This window comes from Lissotriton vulgaris, chromosome 5, assembly GCF_964263255.1.
Source record: "Lissotriton vulgaris chromosome 5, aLisVul1.2, whole genome shotgun sequence".
In the NCBI taxonomy this organism is placed as follows: Eukaryota; Metazoa; Chordata; class Amphibia; order Caudata; family Salamandridae; genus Lissotriton; species Lissotriton vulgaris.
In genome coordinates this window covers 237,290,867-237,316,753 of record NC_141693.1, presented here as the reverse complement: position 1 = coordinate 237,316,753, position 25,887 = coordinate 237,290,867, and the positions used below count along the sequence as shown (strand labels likewise).

The window sequence follows — 25,887 nt, the reverse complement described above, 5'->3', positions numbered from 1 at the left end:
TGCTCCTAGTCTTCGCCAATGTGAAGAAGTAGGTCCATACATCACATCAAGAAGAGAAGATGTGTTTCAAATCACAAAGGCAAAGGCAGACAGTGGCAGAGTCTGCTTGGAGCTGCTCTGGTACGCGGCAAAAACTAACTGGGCATTTAAAGCCCTGAATGTTTGAAACATTGTGAATTGCACTTCTTATATTTTTTAAATCACTCACTGTTCTTATTCCTGTGCAACTCCTCCCCGCCCCGGTCCATCAGAACGTTTTCAGTGCCGATTGAACGAAGGGCAGGGAAGGATGGAGTAGTGCTTCCGGTCTCCCGGTCTGGGCCTAGTCCGCGGTCCAGTGTGGTGGTGGGAGGGGACTACTTAGGGCGCATGCCAGGAAGGCCGCGCTGCAGCAAAGGCAGACGGTGGCAGAGTCTGCTCGGAGCTGCTCTGGTTCGCGGTAAAAACTAACTGGGCATTTAAAGCGCTGAATGATTGTAACATTGTGAATTGCACGTCTTATATTTTTAAAATCACTCACTGTTCTTAATCCTGTGCAACTCCTCCCCGCCCCAGTCCGTCCCAGCGTTTTCAGTGCCGAATGAACGGAGGGCAGGGAAGGAAGGAGTAGTGCTTCCGGTCTCCCGTTCTGGGCCCAGTCAGCGGTCTAGTGTGGAGGATGGAGGGAACTATTTAGAGCGCATGCCAGGAAGGACGTGCAGCGGGCACGCCGCCAGCGTGCCAAATGCAAGCCTGTCTTCGGGGCCAGAACACCTCTAAACAAGATTCACATGAGGTGCCCCCCAATATCTAACTTATGTGCGCATAGCATACAGATAGGTCTCACTGTGCAAAAATGCAATCACTGCCCCTATTCGTTGATGATAAACCAGGGGAAATTTGGAAAGGAACACTACTTCCAAATGACACTGGTTAACTGCAGGTCCCTAAGCAAGCATAAATATGAGCTCCACGACCATCTCGTGGATAACCAACCAGACATCATGTTATTAACCGAAACATGGCTGAACAAGGATTCTGCACCTGAAATCTTCGAGGCCCTTCCCCTGAATTATGGGATCATAAGACTGGATCGCCCTATGAACAGAGGGGGTGGGATAGCTATTATCCATAAACTGTTGATAGAATGCTCCCTGGAGAGGGTGGCAGTAGAGGCCAGTGAGGCGTGTCTCTTTACTAACGCAGCAGACAATACCCATGTCATTAAAGGCCTTTTGATATACCGACCACCTGGTCCTGTCTCACAATTCGCTACCAGTCTTAGAACATGTAATACAACTAGCACTGCGATATGCCAAAGTGCTGGTGCTGGGTGACCTAAACCTACGCTTTGACGACAGGGATAATGTCCCAGCGTAAGAGCTCTGTCAGGAGCTGGCCGCGCTTCAATGGACACTTATTAGATCCTATCTTTGCCAACTGGGGAGAGCTAAGGGTTGATACTCCGATTGCAGTTCCATGGACAGATCATTATATGATCCCCTTTAGTATTATAATTCCCAAAGCTCAAGCTGTGATAAAATCCGACACCGGTAGACATCAGAGGAAATGGGCCAGTTTCCTGGCAACCAAGTTCAATCTTGCCCTACAGCAGGGTGAGCCACCCGGAGGGAGTGATGTAGAAACCGCCTGCAGTGCATTAGATAAACGTATTAGTGAGGCGCTTGACAAGGTGGCTCCTTGGGCCACCAGTGCTCCAAGGAGACAGTCCAGATCCTCACCTTGGTTCAACGAGGAGCTGAGGACTGTGAAATCTTCCTGTAAACGTTTGGAACGAAGGTGGAGTGAAGATTTCTCAGGAAAAAGGAAAGCCACATATGAAACCAGTCTCAAACATTATCATTCATTAATAAGGAAAACACAAGCTGCTTACTACAATATGAAGATTGAACAAGCCGAAAACTCCTCTAGAGAGCTATTTATAATCTTTTAAAGAGTTATCGTCTCTTGACAGAACCTCCGCCCCCTAGTAAAGATTCAGTAGAATCTTGCAACTTGATAGCAGATTATTTTTCTGATAAGGTAGAGTGGATCTACTCAACCTTCCCGGAGGAGGCACGTAATGGGAGGTCTGATAGAACGTTAGTGTGCAACACGGAGGAGGCATCTTGCCTCTCCGGTTTTAACATTCCCTCCCTCCTTGGATGACCTCAAAACCATTGCTTTGAACATCAAGTCAGGCTCTCCGAGAGATCCTATAAAACCTAAAAATATGAGGGAGAGCATGGACATTCTGGTTCCCTACATTAGGGACCTCATCAGACTCTCTTTTGAGTCATCGTGGTTCCCCAAAGGTGGAAAGAGGCAGTGGTTGTCTCCATCAAAAAACAGAAAAACCTGGGGTAAGCGTCAGCCAGTTGGAGAATCTATGACCAAACTCACTCCTACCTTTTGTCGCCAAAATTGCAGAAAAAACAGTCAATGCTCAATTAACAATGCACATGAACCAGGTCAGCCTACTCCACCCCACGCAATCGGGCTTTCGGGCAGCATATTCCACAGAGTCGGCGCTGCTTCTATCCACTGAAACCATCCGCAGAGAGGTTGATGAAGGACAGACGGTGGCACTGATTCTGCTGGACCATAGCTCCGCATTCGACACCGTTGCCCATCCCATACTCCTCCAGCGCCCTTAAGGAAGGTGGACTGACCAACCTGGCTCTGAAATTGTTAAGCTCTTTCCTACAGGATAGGAGCTTTCAGGTATCCCAATGGCCGTACTACTCCAAGAACATCAGGTTAGATCAGGGGGTCCCCCGGGCTCTATACTGAGCCCTACGCTTTTTAATCTATATATGGTCCCCCTGTCAAATATCAGTGAAAAATACAGCATTAGTGTCATGTCATATGCGGATGACACGCAACTTGTAGTATCTCTATCCCAATCTCAGGAAGAAGCTGCCACTAACTTCTCCACATGCCTACAAGAGATTGCAGTCTGGATGTCTAACAACTGCTTAAAGCTGAATGGCGGAAAGACCGAGGTCCTAATTGTGGGTAAGGCTCCCTCAATATGGTCACCAAGGTGGTGGCCGCAGACTCTGGGTACCACCCACACTCGAAATGAGCAGGTAAAGAACCTGGGGATGTGGCTAGACTCTAATCTCTCTTTTGATCACCACACCAGGACTGTGGCTGGAAAGTGCTTTGGAATAATTAAAGGCCTTCGGAAGACCTTAGATGTGCTTCCAGTAGCTGGCAGGAAAACCCTTGTCCACGCACTTGTCACCTCTCGCTTGGACTACAGGAATGCACTCTATATAGGCGCCAGTAGTAAGAGCGTTCAAAGATTGCAATACATTCAGAGTGCGGCTGCCCGCCTAGTCCTTATCCTTCTTGAAGAGCCTCGCCCTAAAAATGTCCGAACTACTTTACATTGGCTCCCGGTAAAGGAAAGAATTCTATTTAAGGCCCTATGCATTAGTCAACGGATCCTGACGAGGAAAGGACCTACTATCCCCCTATACTCCTACCAGGTCCTTACGTTATTGGGGCTCGGGGCTGGTTAAAGTCCCAGTAATAAAAAGAATGAGAATGGGGGGTCGATCCTTTTGCTACCTGGCCGCTAAACAGTGGAACGCTCTTCCACTGGATCTTCGGATGGAACGATCTGAAAACATTTTTTGGAAAAAACTGAAGACATGGCTCTTCCAGATATAGAACATTTTATGTTTCAGCCTGTTTTTTATTGCATCTCGTGTAGCTTCTTCCGGCCGCAGTGCGGGGACACACTAGCTAGTGTAACCAGGCGGTTTACAAGCTCTTTTATTACTATTATTATTATCAATACACCCCAGCCTCCTTGCTCCAGCTTTTGTAACTCCTCACTTATTGCAGTAGTAACATTCCACCCAGAATGATCCCACTCGCAATTATTGGAACACGTGGAACTTTTAAAAGAATAAAAGTTTAATAATGACCTAGATATTTTTCTTAATTAGCTACCCCACTAATGGATGTTTGTTTCAAGGGACAATGCATTTCTCAGAGTAGGGTATGTAATAAGTAGGCATCATGTGGGATGATTGATCTGAGATTTGACTTAGTCCTTTGCTCCGACAGAGGGTGCACAGTGACTGTTGGTTACTTCTTTGTGGAAACGGGGGGTTCCTTTTATTTTGCTTTGACTCATGTGGTGTTCCCAAATGCACTCTTCCTCCTACTCCATCTCTCTGTCTGAATTACCATTTGACCTGCCACCCCAGTTGCAAAATCAATCAGAAGTCAACTGACTTGTTTATAAATATATTGATGTGCATAGAAAGGTATTGCCCAGGAGACTCTCCGGCTGGACACTCTAAATTCTAATTTAGCAAATGGGTCATTTTGTGCCTGCTGCTCATAGTCTTTGTCCTAGGATCCCCTAAAATTTAATTTCTATTTATTTGTATTTATGTAGCTGGAACGATACTGGAAATAAATCTGCATCACTGGGCTCGCACCTAAAAACAGTGTATAAAATCAGTAAGATATAATTGATATAGCCACAATGGAGCTATCTCCTTGTCACAATAGAAATATTCACCTGGACTCTTTAAGTTCAGATCCTTTTAGGCAGCAGATTTCAAAAATTGATTTTCGGTTTTAATCTCTGCTACCCAGTTTTAGGCCTAGAATATGCAATTGGTCTTCCAGGATCTCCTCCTCTTTAGCCCTAGAGCAGGGTTCTCAAACCTTTTCTGTAATAGGAGCTACTTATGTTTTATGAAAATCTTCTGAAGCTACTATTATTAGTATTGAAATAGTGAGCAGGTCAGACAATTACATTAGTGGGCACCCTATGCAAGATAACCAATAGTGACCGCCTCAGTGCACCAGTAAGATTTCTAAGCAGTAATGTAAAAAAAGGCGTTTATCAATTTGGTATACCTTTACATGAGTTATACCCGATATCCACAGCTGCAATGCCCCTGGCAGCAAGGTAATATTAGAAGACGGTCTCCCCAATGCTGCATAGTTTATCACTCAAATATCAGCATTAAATATATTTTGGAAATCCATTTTTCTCAGGATATCAATTTATGAGCATATGCTTTCTTCCAGAATACATGCTTTTCAATTTTATGTTATGTTTTTGAGTTTATATAGCGCTCGATTACCCGAGGTTGTCTTGGCGCTGTTGGGAAAAGGAACAATAATGTTAAAGAATAAGGAGCTCGACCAGAGATTAAAAAGCCATGTCTGCAAGGTCTTTCTAAATCATAAGAAATGTTCCTAGTATTTAAGATTAAGTCGAAGAGAGTTCCAAAGTTTTGTGATGCCATCCAAAAAACTTTTACCACCCCAGAGGGATTTCCTAAATTTGGGTACAATCATATTTTTTGAAGTCATGGAATGGAGTGTTCTGTGAGGCAAGTACCAGCTGAATTTTTTAATAAGATAGTCCGGTTCCAATATTGTGTAATGCCTTAAAGGTGATACACAGGGCTTTAAAAGCAGTTATTTTTCTTATAGAAAGCCAATGGAGTCCATGTAATGCGTTGGAAGCAGACTGATGTTTGGTAAGATTGAAAACTAACCGTGATGCTGCATTTTGTGAGATTTAGAGTTTGGCCAGGAGTTTTTGCTGCATATTGATATATAGTCTGCTGCAGTAATCCAGTTTAGATCGAATCAAAGCTTTCACCTGATTTGCAAATGTAAGTTTATTATAAAAAATGACACCAAGGTTTCTGACCTTGTTTACTGGTGTATGTAGAGGGCCCAGATCTGGTGGCCACCAATCAGGGGACCAAAGGCTGAGTCTGTCAAAATGTGTGAGACTTAGGGAGTATGTTTGAGTATGACTTAGATTGAGTCAGAATAGGTGTAAATGAGTGGGGCGGAGTTGAGTGTGAGTGAGTTAGAGTGACAGAGTTAATCCGAATGAATGGGACTAGCTGACTCAGTGAGACTGGTTGTGAATGGGTGTGATTGAACGAGTGAGTCATGGTGAGATTGAGTGAGTCAGAATGTGTGAGACTAGGTGAATCAGAGTGAGATTGAATGAATCACAGAGAGAGAATGGGTGGGACTGGGTGAGCGTGAGTGAGAATGAGTGAGGCTGCATGAGTCAGTAAGACTGACTGAGTGAGTAAGAGTAAGTGAATGAGACAGAGTGCGAATGAGTGAGAAAGACTGAGTACATGTAAGTTCATATACATGTATCAATAAGAAAAATGGAAGAGACGGGTGCCTTTTAGTATAGAGAACCTTATTTGAGTTTTTACCAGTGAATGTGTCAGTCCCTTTGTCCTACGATGGTGTGTGTTTCACGTAAACCAATTCATTTTTGTTTCTTCTTTTGGGGAAAGACATGGCTAAATGGGCGATCCCATTCAACGCCACCTGAAAGTGTGAAGGGCAGATTTAAGTGAAATGGCGTACATTTATTAGAATTTCCATTGTTTTTAGGGGCACTTGTTTCAGACATTTGAGGTGCAGTTACTTGCACTGCCCGGGTAACATTTGACATCTACTGTTACTTTATAGGGAGCTGTGCTTTAGAAAACTGTCCATCTAACTTTGTAAGCTGTCTTTTGAGTAACTCAAAGTGGGCAGAATGACAAGGTCTGCATAGTGTATGATAGAGGTGGTGTTTTGCTGCTTTCTGTATCATTCCATGCATGCAATGAGAATATTTTGGCAAATTGTAATAACCTGATTTCACTGGGTAATGAATTTTACTTGCTATAATGAGGTCTTACGGCATACTAGTGCGTTATATTTATGTACTCATTCTGTGAGGCATGTCTAACTTATTACACTCATGGCTTTTCATAGCACAGCGATTAGTTCAACATACTGTTGCAATGTATGCACTTGAGGCATTTTTGTACACTTTGGGGCAACTGAACCTCTATTGACAAATAATACTTGTAAAGAAATTAGAGTTCCTCACCTGGGTGGGGATAGAGCGTTTCTCATTTAAACCTCAGACTCTTTATTCCCCGCCAATGCTATGTACTTGAGACCCAATCCTAGGTGTTGTCATGGACCTCCTTATTTGCGACAGAAAAATCCTCCGGCTCCCTATACATTCGCATTCTTTGCAAACCGTATATATTCTCCCCAAACAACTGTTCTTAGAGTAATCTCTTTGGACATCATGGATGCAGGTCACCTCTTCCTGGACAGTTCTCTCCTTCTCGGTATGCTATTCATCACCATTGGCCTTGACTTCAGGGCATATTTCAAACATTTTTTGAACAACAAAACGTTTTCCCCTTTATTTATTTATGAACAGCGAAGCCCACATATGCCCCTCGGCAGTCCTGTCATGAGGTGTTGTCATCTCGTTGACTTCTACTCCTTGATTTAAAAAAATCAAACTAATATAACCAATAGCCATGCTGCACTTACGCGATATTCGACTGCTGCCGAAAGCGCTTTAACTAATGGGGGTGGGAGTCCGGTCCTGGAGTATTTATGCCAGCTTAGCGTTACTCCTTTAGGCATTATCATGTGGCTGTGAATGTACATAACAACAAATAAAGGTGTTCATATATTATTTTTTATTTTGACAGAGACTGGAAATTACACCTGTGAATTTTGTGGCAAGCAGTACAAGTATTACACGCCTTACCAGGAACATGTGGCCCTACATGCACCAATTAGTAAGTCTGCCTGCTTTGTTTGCTACCTATTACTTGTTTTCATTATACCGATGTATTATCACTCAGTCATTGATTAACTATGGCTTCCATTATATATCTTTGGAAAAATATTTTCTCTAATGACCTGCCATAGAATGTTTATTAATGGCTCCGTTTGTAGGTGCTGTGTAGCAGTTGGTTAAATGGTCTTGACTTTTAGCAATTCTTTATTGATTTCGTTTTTACTTTATGTACATGTTTAGGTATATGTTGCAGTAATCTGTAATAAAGCAACTGCACAAAATCTGCATGTGTGTTAAAAGGGATAGGGATTTCTGTATATTGCAATTAATAAATGCTTTGAAGTACAGCGGATGATGCAAGCCACAGTTAACATACGTGTAAGTAAAAGTGGGAAGGGGAGAAGAGAGTAGTTTTAGGTTGACTTGAAAGAAGTGTGTTGTGAGTTCTTCCAGAATTTGAAATATTTGGACTATCACTAGAAAAGTCATGCCTCAAAGTTATTTTTCTTTGCTATGTGGATTTCCTCCGAGACTTGCTTTTTGTTGACCATGAAGTTTCAGGCGTTAAAATGTATTGAAAGGTGAAGGCCATAGAAGTAATACGGGAAGAATTGAAGTTGGATGGCTGTTGATAGGCAGCTGGTTAAAAAGTATTGAGAGATGCCTGATGTGGTCTGAAGATTTTTGGTGGTGTGGGGGAGGATTTTGAGAGACCTGCAAGACTTAAGTTGCGACTATCACTATCTATTATACAAAATACTGAGGCCTACACAAATGATCTGAAAACTAACTTGGAGAAATTGGCGATGTAATCTTGTGTCTGGCAGATGTCAATAAAGCTACTGGATCTGTATGAAGGGAAAGAAGTGGACATATACCTGAGAAAACGAGCTGGGGCAGTCAGAATTGAACAATTTGCAGAGAGTAAATTAGAAACTTTATGTACGTTTTGGTAAGAGATAGAAGCAAACATCCCAGATAAATGAGGAGTCAAGGAAGAATTTCAAACGACTTCTGTCTTAAGAAAATGAGACTTTTACATAAAGATGAATGTCTTGCTCCCGTCGATGAATACCAATGTCATGAGCCAGTAGACGTGTCTCCTTGCAGAGGCTGAATAGTGTTCAATCAGTAAATCAATCAGGGGTTTGTATAGCGCGGCTACTCACCCATGAGGGAGGGTCTTAAGGCACTGAAGGAAATGAGATGTTGGAAACGAGATGTAGACAAAGCAACACCACACTCTGCTAATCTAAGCTAGTGTATTCTCCTCCATAAGATTTGTGTCTGAATTCATTAAGAACATAATATTCCAGTGCATCGCCGTTATGCTGAAATACATTTTGAAATATACTTTTATTTTTTTAAACTACTGCAGCTAAAAAACTTCCTTTCAGGACGGTGGCTTTTTATTTTTTAATTGCAGTTGATCGAAATAATTAGCCATAATGAAGTACAATTGACTGGGCACAATATCATACAAAGGCATTTTAAATTAGTGCCTAATATTCAGGCTGTAATTTGAGCCAAAACGGACACTACCACTTAAAGAGTTCCAGCAGCTACACTCTCCATGCATAGTTTCAGTTGGGTCTCCTTTTACCTTACCGTTTCTATCAAGGTGTTTTCCTGTTCTTTTAGGGACCACGCATACTCGTTGTCAGGTGTCGTTCTTTTTGTTGGAGGAAATATGTGCAAGAAGAGCACATCTGTCATCTGCCTGCCTGATTCTATCACTAGTAAGAAGTGCAAGATCTGTCAGACAACGCCATGTAGAAGATTGAAGCACAAGGAGGGAGTGTGCTATTTGACAAAAATCCGTGAGATTGCCAAAACTCTTCTGTGCCCATCTCCCCCTGCGTGGCGAAGGAACATACTCCCTTTTTTAGCGTCCTTTCATGAACTCTGGTCCTGCTGCCTGCCTACACTGTACTCCATGATGGAGGAAGTCTAAAAACGCCAGTGCTTAAGGCGTGTCAACCCAAACGTATTCAGTGCTACAGCCACTCATTTGGTAGAAAGCAACTTCCACAGGTATCCCCTCTACTCTCAAAATGTGGCTCATAGAAGAGCAAAGGGTGAGTATGTTTTTTAATCATGGCCTAGCAGCTTGTGTCTACACTCGTTTAGGGCCGTGACTATTGCTCAGGAGCGGTGGGATGTCTGTCAGCAGTGATTGCTCTAACTGTACATTCAGACACCTACTTTCTTTTCTTAGTAGGGCACTGCCACCATGGGTTTCCAAGATTTAAGGTGGCAGCTGGCCTGCAGCCATTTTCACAGCCAAATATTGGCTTTATCATCATTTTATCAGAACTTTCATTGACATGATGCTGAAAGTGGATGATCTGAGCCGGACAGCTGTTTTTATAAAGTAAGTGGAGCTCCTGTCGGTTGGTAACACAAATCTTCTTTTCCGCTTGAATCCCAGATGTGCTCACTTCTGCTAATTTCAATTTCGGGGGCGGGGGTGGGGGAGGGGGACGGATCTCGTTCCTGATTCATTGGTAGTTTGAGCTCCACAATGCCCTTCCATCTTTGATTCTTCCTGTAATCATCAGACCGGATAAGGATGAATGAATCTGATCTGGCATTCCAACTGATCGAGGAAACAGGTGATCACTGCCTTCTTTCCCATGGAGAACCACTGGGTGTGGAGTATGGATTTTTTTCCGGAGTGTGAAATACAACCAGGCTTATGATTTTAAGTATTTGGTTTCATTTCTATTGTATTCATTGTTTATATGGAGTGCCAGTACAGCCAGACGGGGGCTTCAGAGCTTCCAGGGGGCAGCCATTAAAATTTTGAGATGTAAATAGCCAAACACGCAGCTGTTAAAGGGGTTCTGTGTAGGGCTGTGTGAAGATATCCTGGCAACATTTGAAATCTGCAGTGTGCAGTAGGAGAATTCACAAACTGTTAGCATCGATATCTGTCGGAAACAAAAGGCACTTTTTCATTAAAGTCTGCATGTGCTGTAACAGCAGAGAAGCCTGACGCCCCTCTTGGGTTATTAACAAAGAACATGGAAGAGATGGTGCATTATCTCTTTTGAAATGAAAGTGCTCTTGTTGAAAGAAATTATTTTTTGTTGAGTGAACAATTGTTATATTTCTCATAGGTGACATACCATAAATGAGCTGGGCAGCGTCACCACGAAAAAATAGTTCTATCTGCACCCTGTCTTTAAACGTTCTTTATGCAGCACAATACTTTTTAACATAAAACATGCATGTCTTAGTCATCCTTTTTACATTTCAACGCAGAAATATGTTAAAAACAATATTTTAAAATGTTCCACCCTGGGAAGACAATGGAAATTTCACGATGTTGCTTGATGCTTAGCAGCAGCCGTATTACGACTCTGCAAGGGCAGTGAAGTCTCTCCGTGTGTTGATTTAAAATCTGGTAACACATAGCAAGGATATTTGTTTCACAGTGATTACATTATAACTAGGAATACAGTAGTTGCGGATGTGCATTAAAAGCAGGCATTGGCAATGCCAATAGGTCTGAATTGAATGTGCTACACCCTGCACTCACTAAAGCATGCCACTCACTCTGCATTCACAGTGGTACACCTCTCACCCTGACACGTGTTCGTCCTGCAGTCACACAGGCACACCGTTCACCTCTCAACCTGCACTCACTAACTGAGCCTCCTGCCCTTATTCTCCTCTTACCCCTGACTCACCCTCAACATACCCTATAATCGCACACTGCGTACCTTGCACTCTTGGAGTTCTGCCCTCACCCAATGCACCACTGACACTGCACACAAACACTGCTTAACCCAGACACCACTCACACACTTCGCATTATGCATTCAAAGACCACTAAAATACTACTTATGCTGACTGCTTAACAGCAGCTCTCCGACATCTTGCCTTGCACACTCAAACAACTCCCACCCTGCACTGACAAACCCCTCACCCTACACACATGCACCACTCACCCTACATCCACATGCTATTCACCTTGCTCACTCTTCTTACTCACCCTCTACTCATGTACTGCTCACCCTGCTCCTTCATACATCTCCTACCCTGCACTCAGGTAACGCTAACTATGCACTCTGATACTACGCTCCCTTCACTCAAACCCACTCAACTGGCAATCAGAAATGTCCACCCTCGCTCAGACACTTCTCACCTTACCTTCAATCTCTACCCCCAACCTGTATCTCTCAGCCGTCACTCAAACACGGTTGTATGACATTATCATGCCTTACTTCACCATGCGTGTATTTACATCAGAGATTTTACAATCCATACTACTAGCACACATTTACCTTCACTCACATTAGAAATACCTTCACTACGCATTCCACTACCACACATACGTTTACCACAATTACGGTTTCTGAAAAATCTTGTCACAGTCGAACACTTCCACCTACTGTTAAAAAATGATATATTAATTCCTAATATATTTTTCATTGTATTTGTCCTTCACAGGTTTGTTACTATTTGACATTTTTTTTTTTTTTTGGGGGGAGACCTCCATACCCTCTTTTTTAATTATTCTCAAATGCATGGTTTTGTATTGTGTGTTAAAGACTTGTGTGCCAACAGTCTTTATGAAGTAAAAAATGCTTGGAAAATGTAATACAAAGTAGCATTTTTGGAGTAAAGCCTGTTTCCCCTCAAACACCACGCACTTTCACTGAGACATGAGACACTTCTCATCTTGCCCTCATACACCCTCATTCTCCACACCCACTCTGTACTCTGACATTGCTCACCATGCAATAACACCCCTCACATTGCACTCATACACCACTCACCCTAAGCTCAGAGACTGTTTCCTTGTGCTCACACCACTCAACCTGCATCTACACTCCACTCCTACATCTCTCATCCAGCACTTGCTCACTGATCATCCATCCATCATTCACCCTGCCCTCAGTCACCACTCCTACTACACTCAGTCAATCAATCAATCAATCAATCATTTGTAAAGCGCATTACAAACCCGTGAGGGTCTCAAGGTGCTGGGGTTGGGGGCGCTACTGATCGAACAGCCAGGTCTTGAGTATCCTCCTGAAGGTCAGCAGGTCTTGGGTCTGTCGTAGGCTCAGTGGGAGGATGTTCCATGTCTTGGCGGCGAGGTGGGAGAAAGATCTCCCACCGGTGGTTGTTCTTCGGATGCGCGGGACGGTAGCCAGTGAGAGGTTGGCGGAGCGTAGCTGGCGGTTGGGGATGTAGAAGGAGAGCCGTCTGTTGAGGTAGGCTGGGCCGGTCTTGTGGAGTGCCTTGTGTGCGTGGGTGAGGAGCTTGAAGGATATCCTCTTGTTGACGGGGAGCCAGCAAAGGTTTCTCAGGTGTGGGGTGATGTGGCCGTGGCGTGGTTTGTCGAGGATCAGTTGTGCGTAGGCGTTTTGAATGCGTTGTAGTCGTTTGATGAGCTTGGTCGGGGCTCCCCCATAGAGGGCGTTTCTGTAGTAGAGTCTGCTGCTGACGAGGGCCTGGGTGACTGTCTTTCTTGTATCTGTCGAGATCCATCTGTAGATCTTGCGGAGCATGCGAAGGGTGTTGAAGCAGGAGGAGGAGACGGCATTGAGAGCGTTGAGTCGGGGATGATTCCCAGGTTGCGTGTGTGGTCGGTTGGTGTCGGGGCTGCCCCCAGTGCCGTCGGCCACTAGGAGTCGTCCCAGGCTGAAGGGTTGGAGCCGAGGATGAGGACCTCCGTCTTGTCCGAGTTCAGCTTCAGACAGCTGGTCTTCATCCAGTCGGCGACCGCTTTCATTCCTTCATGGAGGTTGGCTTTGGAAAGTGATGGGGTCCTCGGTGAGGGAGAGGAACAGCTGAGTGTCGTCGGCGTAGATTATGTTGAGGTCGTGCTGTCTGGCTACGTGTGCGAGCGGGGCCATACAAATGTTGAACAGCGTCGGGTTGAGGGAGGATCCATGGGGTACGCCGCAGATTATCTTGCCCACCCCACCACCCCCAGAGATCAAAGCTAAATCTGAAACCATGTCCTCTTCCTCTTGCGTGTGCCGCGCCTCCTGGCTCCACCCACTGCTCATGCTACGGATCTTGGGAAGTGAAGCCCATCGGTTCTTCCTACTTCCTTCTCCCCCTGCAAGTGTAGTGGTCCACGTTTCATTTGCCGTCAGTCTATGTATTTTTCAGCATTCACAAATCCTCTTACGGAGCAGTTGATTGCTGGATGAGAGCTCTTGAGGTATGTAGGTTTATCATGGTTTCGAAGGCATTGACACATTGCGCTCAGCCCACATATTAGATCAGCCACTTGAAAAGAGTTAGATAAACACTCATGGCTTTATTCAGCATGGCAAGGTGCATATCCTCTTTGTCGTTCTTCTGCGCATGTGGGCATTAATTTATACGCAGTTTAGTCATTCAAATTGCAGTTACGCAGACATGTACCTGCGGGGTTGATACACAACAATAGAGTTAAGCATCAATGTACCATATATATATCTCTATATATATTCACACCAGTTATAGTTAGCTGGAAATGTTACTGACATAAAGCCATTGAAATTCCCACGTTATAGTTATTTGGACTCACTATAACATGCGCGCCTGCAATGCACTGCTGATGACGTCACATATTACATCACTCATGACATGGTCAGTGGCCCTTTTATGGCCCCCACATCAAACCTAGGGGGTCAGGGGGGGTCTACTCTGCCCCCTTTTGGTCATTTATCCCTTTGTTTTTGCCACCTCTTGTGTCTCGATCCTACCGAGACACAAGATGGCGGCCGCTCCGGACTGTTTGGAATGTTGATAGACACCCGAGAGCCAATCAGGTTTCCGCGCGCGAGCTCGCGTAGCGCGCTGGTTCGCCCCCCGGTGCGCGTACCGGGGCGCACTTATAGATATATATATTTTTTTGAACCTAAATTATTCAAAATCCACTGGAGCACATATCTTGAGACATAGCAAAGGCACATCGGGCTACCAGTCCCTACAATTTTGCCAAGTTTGGTGGAAATCCATTCAGCCGTTCGGGCTAAAAGTGAGGTCGACCGCCCTATGGAAATTAACATGGGGAAAACACGTTTTGGGACCCCCTTTTATCTCGGCCCCCGCTTGACGAATACCCCCCAAACTTTCGAGGAAGGACCGGAGCGCCGTGAGGCAAATTTGAGGACATTTTCATGCAGATTCCTCAACCGGCGCCAAAGTTATTCCCAATAGAATGTTGCGATTTCCCTATTCAAAATAATCCTAACTATAACTACCTACTGGCGACCGCCAGTAGGTAATATATATATATCTATATATATATCCATCCAAACAAAGGTAAGACCATGTGAGAGAGCCGCAGGCACGTGATAATACGTGATTCTTTATTCTGAACAGCTTGCAGGCAAACAGGAAACACAAGATTTCATCCGGTAATGGAGTCAACCCAGACGCGTTTCTAGAACAAAGTTCCCTTCCTCAGTGCTGTGACTCCCCACAAACACCAAACTCAAATACTTAACTCAAGAGAACTATACAGAAAACTTGAAAAGCTGATGCGCTCGGAGCAAGCCAAGTGGTGGGAGCACCGATCCCTATCCAAGTATTTGGAGGTGGGTAGGGTTCCCTGCGGCTTGAGGATTATGCTTGCTCCGAGCTATGACAATCCTAATCCGAATATGCTCCGTGATTGGGGGGAGTGCAATTTGGATTCTTCTAAAAGGTTGATGAAAATTGTGATTGATTAAGCAGAGATTGACAGACTTGATTTACAGACTCAAATTGACCAATTGAATGTTACGATAAAGGCCATAGAAGGCACTGATTTGAATACCAAGTTAAGGGAAGATATGACCATACGGCTCAAAAAAGATGAGGACATTATAAAAAAGCACAAGACATACAAGTTTCAACGCAATAAAAAGGATTATGACCAGGGCCAGATATTTACTTTTGTGTGCAAGTATGATGCGGCTAAATCCAACACACACTGGTTGAAGATGTGAGTTTTTTACGGGAGGAGAGGCATCAAACTTTACGTCCCAGAAACACGACTCAAAAGCCCAACATAACAGGATGAGAAACATCAAACGAAAGGAAAGACAGAGATGCAGGCGCAAGACCAAAAACAACCAAACCAAACAACAGGGGTTGGAGGCGCAAATAAAACAGCAAACCCAATTGCAGAACGCCAACACCGTTATTAATCTTTCTGAAATGGTGTTGGATGAGGCAGAACAACAACTTCTGTCTTTGGGACTTTCCTTCTGTCCGGAGACAAATTTTAATTACAGACAAACCAGAGCGGACATGTATAGCTTTATTAGGAAGCTCAAACTGCAAAAATATCATGCAAGAGCTAAAAGAATTGCAACACCGGCAGCTCCTAATAATGCGCAAGATAATCTGTGTGCTATGGATATTAATATGTTGTGCGATTTGTATGGTTTGGAACAAGGCTGCAGCCTAGATGAGCAGGTGTCCACTCCAAGAATGCTGGAAAATTAATCTATTGTGATTAATGCCACACCTAATACAGGATTTAAACCAAAATCGAAATGTTATCCAATGATGCCTAAAGACTCTGTAGACACTTTCCATGTAATTGTGACGGCAGAAGTAAAGACGTGGAACTTTGAAGTTAAAGGGGACAATGACTCCATAGAAGTCCGTGGCTCAGATAAGGGCGGCAACGTAGTCATATGGCCCCTTAAATTGTATCCGGAAGAAGCTTCACGCCAACGAATGGACCGGGACTGCTATAGAATTAGCAACCGCCAAGTAACAAAGGAAGTACAAAATACATTGTTTACCAAACTTTTAGCTTGAAAAAGCATGGGTCTTTTAAATCAGTATGAAGTTAAATATCTAAAGAATGATCACACTGTTTTACCTATCTTGTATTTATTACCTAAGGTACATAAGAACATTACCTGTCCACCAGGGAGACCAATAATCTCAGCTAAGCTGGGTTTGTTGGAGAACATTTCGGTTTATATAGATTCCTTTTTACATGAGCATGTAAAGCAACTCCCATCATATGTGCAAGACACAACAGATTTTTTAAAACAAATTCATGGTTTTAAATGGAATAATGAATTTTTACTGTTGGCATTGGACGTCTCTAATCTCTATATATCAATTAGACATGAAGATGATCAGAGAGCTCTGAGCTATTTCCTTGGCAATTAGCCCATTGAGTTCTTCACACAAACAAAATGTTCCTGGATCTAACAAGATTCTGTTTAGAGAATGATTACTTCATGTTTGACAAAAATATGTACCACTAAGTAAGATAGTTTTTCCACTAGCTACGCCTGCTTGCATATGGGATGGTGGGAGTGCATGATCCTCACAACAAAATTTGCCGAATATCTATCTAAGAATGTAATTAGGTGAGTCAGATACATCGATGACCCTTTTATAGTTTGGCAAGGCGACAGAAGGAGTGCAGATGAATTCATGGCTAAATTGAATGTCAATGATTTGAATTTACAGTTTACCCATGATATCAGTGAAGTTTCTATTACGTTTTTAGATGTGGAGTTTTTTGTAGCCAATGCCAACTTGAAACTTGGTTTCACCGCAAAATAACAGCTGGTAACTCTATACTCCACTCATCTAGTTTCCATCCGAAGCACACAATATGCAGCATCCCCTATGGGGAGATGTTGCGGATTCAGGGAATCTTCAGTTGTGATGAGGACTTGATGATAGCTCAGCAATAATGTAAGGATAGATTCTGTGAGAGGGGATATGCTGAGCACATCCTAGATGATGCAATAAAACATGCTAGAAAAATGTCCTGTACTGAGTTGCTAACAAAAACTGCTAAGGGAACAATGAGCACTCCTATGATACCCTCACAAACTAAGGTGGATAAAAAGAATTCCAGTCCTAGACTTATCCTAATTTACAATGAACAGAAGGATAGTATGTACCGAATTCTAAAGAAAAGCTGGCATTTGATATTAAGTGACCCAATTTTGGGTGAGAAGTTACCACGCTCACCCGCAGTCACTAACAGAAGGGCACCCAGTACCAGGGACCTTGTGGTGGACAATAGCCCGATAATAAAATCCAAGAGTTGTTGCCTAAATAATCGGAAAGGGTTTTTTAAGTGTTAGTCATGTAGAGCCTGTAAATATGGAATAAATAAAACAACATATTCCACACCATTCAGAGACAAACCCTTCACTATTGACAAGTGGCTGTCTTGCAAGTCTGAGTATGCAATATATGTGCTGGAGTGCTCTTGTGGCCTGCAGTACGTGGGAAGCACTAAGCTGCAGGTTCACAAGAGAAAGCTCCAGCACTTAAGGGCCATTACCAACTCAGACGAGTCCTATCCTGTCGCAAGACATTTTAAGGAAGTACATTCAAATAATTTGCAACATCAGAAGGTCTTTGTTATTGTCAGAACCAGCTCTTCTCTTTTGCTGGCCAGTGACACAGGAGCAGAACGACGTAAGCTCCCAATTCCTCCTCAGAACTCCCCAGCCACGCACAATTTCTAAATGCCATCTAGTTTCCATCCGAAGCACACAATATGCAGCATCCCCTATGGGGCGATATGCTCCCCATCTCCCCAGGGCTCTGGGTCGAGGCGACGTCGACGTTCGGCGTCGAGGGGGCTGTCGAGACCGCCGTCGAGGTCGCCGCCGAAGACTTCATCATCGTCGGCGTCATCATCTTCGACGTCATCGTCGATACTTCGACATCGTAAGGATTCCAGTCGGCGTCTGCGCTCGCCGTCAAGGCGACACCGCCGTTCGCCCTCGGCGTCGTCTCGGCGCTCGCTGTCGAGGCGACTTCGCCGTCGACTCGGCGATCGGCGTCGAGAAGGACCCGTTCGAGGAGGTGAAGCCTGTCGTCGAGCCGTAGGTCGACGCCGAGGAGGCGTTCTTCGACGCCGAAGAGGCGCTCGACGCCTAAGAGGAAGAGATCATCCTCCAGGAGGCGTTCTGGAGCCAGGAGTCCGTCCCGATCCTCAGGGGCACGACGGCGAAGGCGGTCATCGAAGGGGGGCTTTGCCTCTCGGTCGCCTACACCGAGGAAGAAGATAAGGTCACCGGGTTCGGTGTACTCTGTGGTGTACTCTCCTCCCAAGCCGAAGTCACCTACTCCTCCTCCTCCACTGCCTAAGGAGCCGCCGCCGCGCACTCCTTCGCCACCACCTCCTCCTGTGCCTCCACATGCACCTCCACGGCCTCCGAGATCGGTTTCGATGCCGCACCTCCCTATGCCGCCTAAGGGGGCACCTCGGCCGAGGTCCCCGGTCAGGCCGCTACCGCAGGCTCCGCCGCAGGCACCAGCAAAATCGCAGGAGCTTCCACAAGCACCCGCGGAACGTCCAAGGCCTAGGAGACCTAGATCTCGCTCCAGACGGAGAGGGAGATCCAGGAGTCGCCATCGCTCCTCGACAAGATCAAGACGACACCATAGGAGGGGTCGATCTAAGTACAGCACGGAGTCAACCAGTGCAAGGGATTACTCTCCAACTCTATCAGGATCCCCTCGGACGAGGGTAAACCCTGTGAACGATGTGGTTTCCTTTCAGGAAGTCTTGTTGAGGGGTGCGAGTAAGCTGGGCATCCAACTGACTGTGCCCACGCCGACGACCTCCGTAATATTCGAGACTCTCCACAAGAAGCACCTGTCACGACCTCTGTTGCCTTTGGTGCCTGGATCAGTGGAGCCCGCCATGGAGCTCTTCCTCACTCCGGCGGTGACGAAAGCAGCCCCCTCCAGGTTGCAAAAGAAGTATAAGGCTCCTGATGCGGACCCGGCTTTCCTCCGATTGGATCCAACTCCGGATTCCGTAATTGTGACAGCGGCAAGGAAACAACACGCCACCACCCCGTCCTCCAATGTGCTCCCTGGTTGGACTCAGCGGGCAGGAAGTTGTGCAAGACGGCCGCTACGTCTATGAAGGCCGCCAGTGCATCTGCGCTGTTGAGGCGCTATGACCGGGCGCTTTGGAGGTCCCTCCAACAGTTCACAGACCTCCTCCCACGGGAAAAGGAGGATTTTATGGAGATCCTTAACAAGGGATTGCTGGTGTCGAACCAGCTGATCAGCGCTGCTGCTGACTCGTCGCTCCTGGCAGCCTATGGGGAATGCCATGGGGTTAATCAGAGGCGCCATGCTTGGCTCAGATTGATATCACTGAAGCCGGAAGCCCAACAGAAGGTGGCCAACCTGCCCTTCTCCGGCAAGACCCTATCCGGGAAACACTCCGACGATGAGATGGCCCGCATGAAGGCGGAGGCTGAGACTCTGACGGCTTGGAGAAGCCCAAGGACCAGAAGAAGGGCTACCGCCCGTTCCAGAGATGGTACGGGCGCAGGGCAGAGGGCGAGGTCTACAGTCTGGACAGCAGCAACAGCAGCATCAGTTCCAGAGGAAGCCCTTCCAGAAATGTCAGAGGGGCAGGGGTGGTCAGCAGTCTGCCACCGCGAACAAAAGCCCGGCCGGGTCTAGGCCCTGAGTGATTACTTCCCCGTCATCTGTTACCCGCTCCGGTGGGGGGAAGCGTTCAATATTTTCTGGCAGAGTGGAGAAAAATTACTCATGACAAGTGGGTGCTGAATATTGTTTGCAATGGATACAGTCTTCGGTTCACCAGCCCGCCTCCAGCAATTCCACCGGTTTGCTCGCGGTTTCAGCTGCGCAAGCTCCAGGCCGAGGCCGATACCCTGTTAAGGAAACGGGCGATAGAAGACCTCCCTCTGTCTCAAAGGGGAAGAGTTTTATACTCACGGTTCTTTCTAGTCCAAAAAAAGGACAAGAACGAGTTCAGGCCTATTCTGGATTTGCGGCAAGCAAACAAGTGGATTCGCAGAGAAAAGTTTTGCATGCTGTCTTTGCACCAGATTTACCCTCAGCTGCAAAGGGGAGTCTGGCTGTGCGTAATAGACCAAAAGGATGCGTACTTCCATGTGCCCATTGCACAGAAACACCGGAAGTTCCTGCGATTCCAAGTCGGCGCCAATCACTATCAATACACAGTGTTACCGTTCGGGCTGAAGTCAGCGCCCGGACGTTTTCCAAATGCATGGCAGTGGTGGCGGCACACCTGAGAAAGAACAAGGTGTTTGTCTACCCGTACCTGGACGATTGGTTGATCAAGGCATCCTTCTTCTCTGAAGCTCAAGCGCACCTTCAGAAGACGTCCGTTCTCTTGAACAAGCTGGGGTTGCACGTCAACATGTCCAAGTCTGTCCCGACTCCGGTCCAATGCCTACAGTACTTGGGAGCCACCATCAATACGCTGTCTGCAAGCGTGTTTCCTTCGGAGGAAAGACGTTTATCAATCCTTCGGAAGGCTCAAGCTCTTATGACCGCTCCATCTACAACAGTGAGGACGGTGTCTTCTCTACTGGGGTCGATGGTCTCCTGTGTCTACCTAACGCCACACGCACTGCTTCACATGAGACCGCTGCAGGAGTGTCTGGAGGATCAGTGGGACCAGAGGAGAGGCAACTGGGTCGACAAGATACGACTGTCTCTGCATGCTCTTCAGTCTCTAAAATGGTGGTGTTCAGCGGGGAATCTCCTCAAGGGGGTTCCCTTCCACAAGGACATTCTCACTCAGACTATCGTGACGAATGCTTCCCTCCACGGCTGAGGAGCGCATTCCGGGGAGTTACAGATCCAGGGAACGTGGTCTCAGATGGACTCCACGTATCACATCAATTTTCTGGAACTCAGAGCTGTTCACTTGGCACTGAAGGCCTTTCATCCGTCCTTCCAGACCAACAAGGCTCACATAACCACTGTTAACCCCTCCCTCACAATCACTATTTTCACACACAGTGGCAGGCAGCATTCATGCAGTTAGTTACTTTGGCTTGCAACACTAGTAATGTGTTATTTATTATTTTTTATCATACACAGTACTCCACACACCAGGCGCCATCTGAAACACGGAGAATAGATTTATGAGCTGGGAGTCGTACTTCTCGACGAATTACATACTCCTATTGTATACCATGCCAATACACAGCCACCGACAGTTTCACACTAGTGAACACATGTCTCATTTAATAGTACCGTTGGCACAACATGCCGCCCTTTGTTCATTAATTTCGCGTCTTTGATGTTTTTAGCAAAGACTCGGTTGAGACAGGCATTCACTCGTGGTCTGATGCATTCACCCTGATAGCTGGTAATATTCCTACTTATCGTCAACATTGGAATAGTTGATTCCTAGGAGCCTCGTTGGTAAGCACATCTGACTTGCGGCCATCACTGGCACTGATCCATGTGCTCAGTTCTTATAGTCTCTTCACTCTGTCTAGGCCCACTGTAGTAAAATGTGTGCAGTAAACCTGTGATGTCACACATGTTGTTTTACCACACGTTGAAAACCTGTTGTCACTTCAATGAACATAGTAAAAACACTGCCACTTGTAACACTGTATATATTGCACCCTTCCATCATTGCAAGCGCTATGTGATCAAGGCTGCATGTCTGGCTGCCCGAAACGCGTCATTTGGACATTTGATGCTTTAAATAAACCTCTTTAAGCAACAAGTCTTGCCTGCGGAGTCTGTTTCCCGGTACTGCGCCGCTCCCTGTGAAGGTTGCATCACTGGGATTCTGGTGTGACATATATATAGTGACCAAGGCGGTTCGCCGTCGAAACGTGTCTTGCTGTTGTTTGGATTATTAAATACTTTTTGCCAGTACATCACGGAGTCTGTGCCTGACTGTTCGCCGCCGTCAGGGTTGAAAGAAAATATAAATATATATATATAATTATAATTATTATTTTTATTTTTTGGACAGAGCTTTATATAGCGCGAACGTGACCCGAAGGAATTGGGTATCACAACGCTTTACACGAGCACCAGTTGCATTACTCAAGGACACATTCATTTTTAGGTCGAGCTTCGAACGACCCATTATATCGCCATGTACCCACTGGCCACCATTTTTCCATTCTTGGTCCTTTCCTTTACATACCTTTGCTATCAGATGTTGTGGTCCAATTGGCTCAAATAAAATTAACCAAGACTACAACTCCCATAATAGACTGTTATGTAGGTTACCCTACTCATAACTCAGCAGAAGTAGCAAGTGTAGAAATAAAGTACTAGCCAAGGAACACATAGCTGTTAGACCTGCTAAATCTTCCAAGAGTGTGCTATTTGTGAGAAACATGACAACAATCAAATCTAGTAATTAATGGTTTGCCAAAAGGGTGAGTTTTTGAAAATTTATCGAGATTGAGTAGCCCAGGATATCAGAATGATTTTGGACTGCATTATCTTGATCAGACTTTTATTGAATATACTTAAATACAGATTTTTACCTGCCATTATTTTAATCTCTTATTTATGTCCGTCGAGTAGTAATTGTGAAGTAACGATCCAAAGTGATGCAGAAGACGAAAAGATAATGTCGTGCATGGTTAAATACTTATAAGGTCCCAAAGGCCAGACAGATTGCATTGCAAATGCTTGTTTAAAATTTGCGTTCATATGGAAACAAGATAGGTCAGCGTTCATATAGAAACACGATAGGAGGCACTTAGCTCCTTCAAGTTCCATGCAGAAATTTTCACAGAATCGCAATTTCTCCAGCCATCCAGTAGAAAGCAATTCATTTTCTCAAGCCTGGAGGAGTAGAACTACAAGTTACTAAGAGGGCTATGTAAGGTAATTATTTGTAAGCAAGCTTTCCCCTAACTAGTAGTACTCTTTTGAAGCCTTCCATTCATTATAAGAGTTGGAAAGGCTTTCAAAAGGGTGGTAATGAGGGAGATGGCCCATTGTTTCCGGCATTAGGAAGAGCCTACAAGTTTCAATCTACTGTGACCAAGCAGTAGAATGGTTTCTTTTTGAGTGCTGCCCCAAATAGGAAGTGAGACCTGGCATAATGTATAGTTGGTATTTTTGGAAAACAAAAGGGACCCCTACTGAACAAATGGGTTTGCTACACGTAGGGAAATAGCACAGATTAGGAAAATTAACAGTAGCAAACATAAATTAAACACATTAACTATATAGGAGCAAAAATAGATAGTCCACAGTTTGATATTTAGAAAAATATATTTTCATTCTATTTTTTATAGTTTTTGCATTCATTTGTATTTTCTTTGATATTTCTCAAAATGTTAACTGCATTTTATCTCATTATTTACATTTCTTATTTACATTCATGATTGTGAACAGAAAAATGAATACAATGAATTATCAGCCACACATTGATGCAGTTGTGGAACCTGATAAACATTACTTTTAAATCAGTTTTATTTGGAAAAAAAAGACATCCTAACAAAAACACCAGCAACAGTGCACATCAACACCTAATCCCCCTACCACCAATAGTAAAAGAGCCTACAGATCCTATTTCAGATCCCAGCTATGAAGAATCTCTAGGCCCCTGACACAGCCCTTTTCTAGAGGTGTTCGGAGCCACTGGAATTCCATCCCTCTGAAGCACTCATTGGATGTTATCCAGATATCCATACACAAATTAAAATCCCCGTCCTCTACCTTGCAATGCCTCTAAAATAATTGTGTTGCAGCAACAAACTACTGTGGCAATAGTTACAACTCTACCAGATATGATGTAATTAGTTGTGATCTTGATATCCTCGAGTATGTACATTTTAATTTCAAATGTGTTTTATTGATTTTAATAGTAAAAAAAGGCATCACAATACCATGAAAAGGCATTAGGCATATAAGGCGAACGAGACAGACAGGCACGTCTTCTCTGTAAATTGAGCAGAAGATGAAGTACATATGCCAGAGCAGAGGTATGGTACCAAGGAGCCAATTGGTAAGCAGTGTAAGAGAGCAGAACCGTAATAACAAAAACCAGAACCCCCCCCGTTCCCAACCCACCCCTTCCTCCCCAACCAGTGTGCCATGCGCAGAAAACAATTCCAGAAGTAGTCAAATAGTGGATATTGCGATCATACATGAGGTCACGGAGGTTCATGCGTAGCTTCAGTAAGGCGCAGAATGCGAAGATATCTGGGGCATGTGATCTCATTAAATTCTTTGGACAAGAGGGATAGCAACGGAAGCCAAACCTTTTGAAATGCAGCAGTGGTATGTGTAAGTGTGGCCTGAATGCGTTCCATCCATCCCCAAAGTGAACCAGAGTTTGTGTAGCCATCCCGTATGCATGGGCTTGGTGGTCGAGCCTCAGAGCGATAAGATATGTTGTGTAGCTGCTTGCATGGCGATCCCCATTTGGCGGCCCCGGGTAGATTTCAAGGGAAAAGTGAGTATGTTAGGTAAGCCCAGGACAGTGTAGGCCGGGAATCTCGGGATTTAGGTGTCAAAGGTGGAGTCAATGTCATCCAGGACCGTCTCCCAATAGCTCCGGACCTCACAACAGTCCCAAAGGAGATGGGTTAATGTGCCTTGCTCCCCACATCCCCTCCAGCACAATGCGCTTCGGGTTGGGATCCCTCTATGAAGCCGGGCCGGTGTGAGGTGCCAATACGTTACCAACTTCACTGCGGTTTCCCTACCCCCGGTGTTGCATGTGGTATGTGAGGCCCTGTAGTATATGTAGTTCCATTCTTTAGGTGTTAGCGCCCTACCCAACTCAGCCTCCCAACGCTTCTGACCTGCCGTTTTACCTGGGGTGGGTGGGGGCGTAAGCATTTTGTAGATGTCCGAGATAAGGTGTCTATCCGTGTCTTTTGTGAGCAACCATTTCTCAAAAATTGTCATCGGACGACCCACTAGAGTGACGGTGGCCGGGTTGGTGAGCCAGTGTCGGAGTTGGAAGTATTAGAAAAGGTGAGGGTTCGCTACCTCGTAGCCTTGCCTAATGTCCGAGAGGGGAAGAAAGCCCCGTAGGTCGAAAAGGTCGCCGGCAGAACGGCAGGCGGTGTCACGCCATTGCAAAAAGGCATGAGGGTCATTGCCCGGTGGGAACTCCGGGTTGTCCAGGATGTAAACGGGGAGGGAAAGGTTGTCAAGCCTTTCTTGACAGCGACCGTGTCCCAAACCCGCATGATGGTGCGGGTGATGGGTGAGTTCAAGATGTATCGCGACCGGTGCTGCCGGGTGAGGAAAGGAACTCTCCAGAGGGGCGTCTGAGCCATAGCCCTGTCCTGGAAGAGCCATCTCTTCTCGGATTCCGGCCTATACCATTCCACCAAATAGCGGAGTTGAGAGGCTTGGAAATATTGCAGTAGGTTGGGGACTCTGAGACCCCCCCTCATCTATGCTCCTGTATGCCATCTGCTTATGTAAGCGTGCTCGTTTCCCCTCCCAGATGAAATGGTGGAGGGCGGCCTACAGGTCCGTGAGGGTGCCTCTGGGAGGCGTGACCGGGAGGGTCTGAAAGAGGTATAAGATCTTAGGTAGGACTG

General features: G+C 45.3%; 1 protein-coding gene across 9 annotated transcripts in view; it reads left to right on the top strand.

Moving 5' to 3' along the window:
* Window positions 1–25,887, top strand: part of LOC147710582 (zinc finger protein 618-like) — a 998,795-nt gene that overhangs the window by 611,657 nt on the left and 361,251 nt on the right. For all 9 annotated transcript variants that reach the window (XM_086921256.1, XM_086921253.1, XM_086921260.1 and 6 more), the window contains one exon: window positions 7,506–7,595. In XM_086921256.1, coding sequence (XP_086777382.1) covers window positions 7,506–7,595 — 90 coding nt within the window. The remainder of the gene's footprint in view (window positions 1–7,505; window positions 7,596–25,887) is intronic.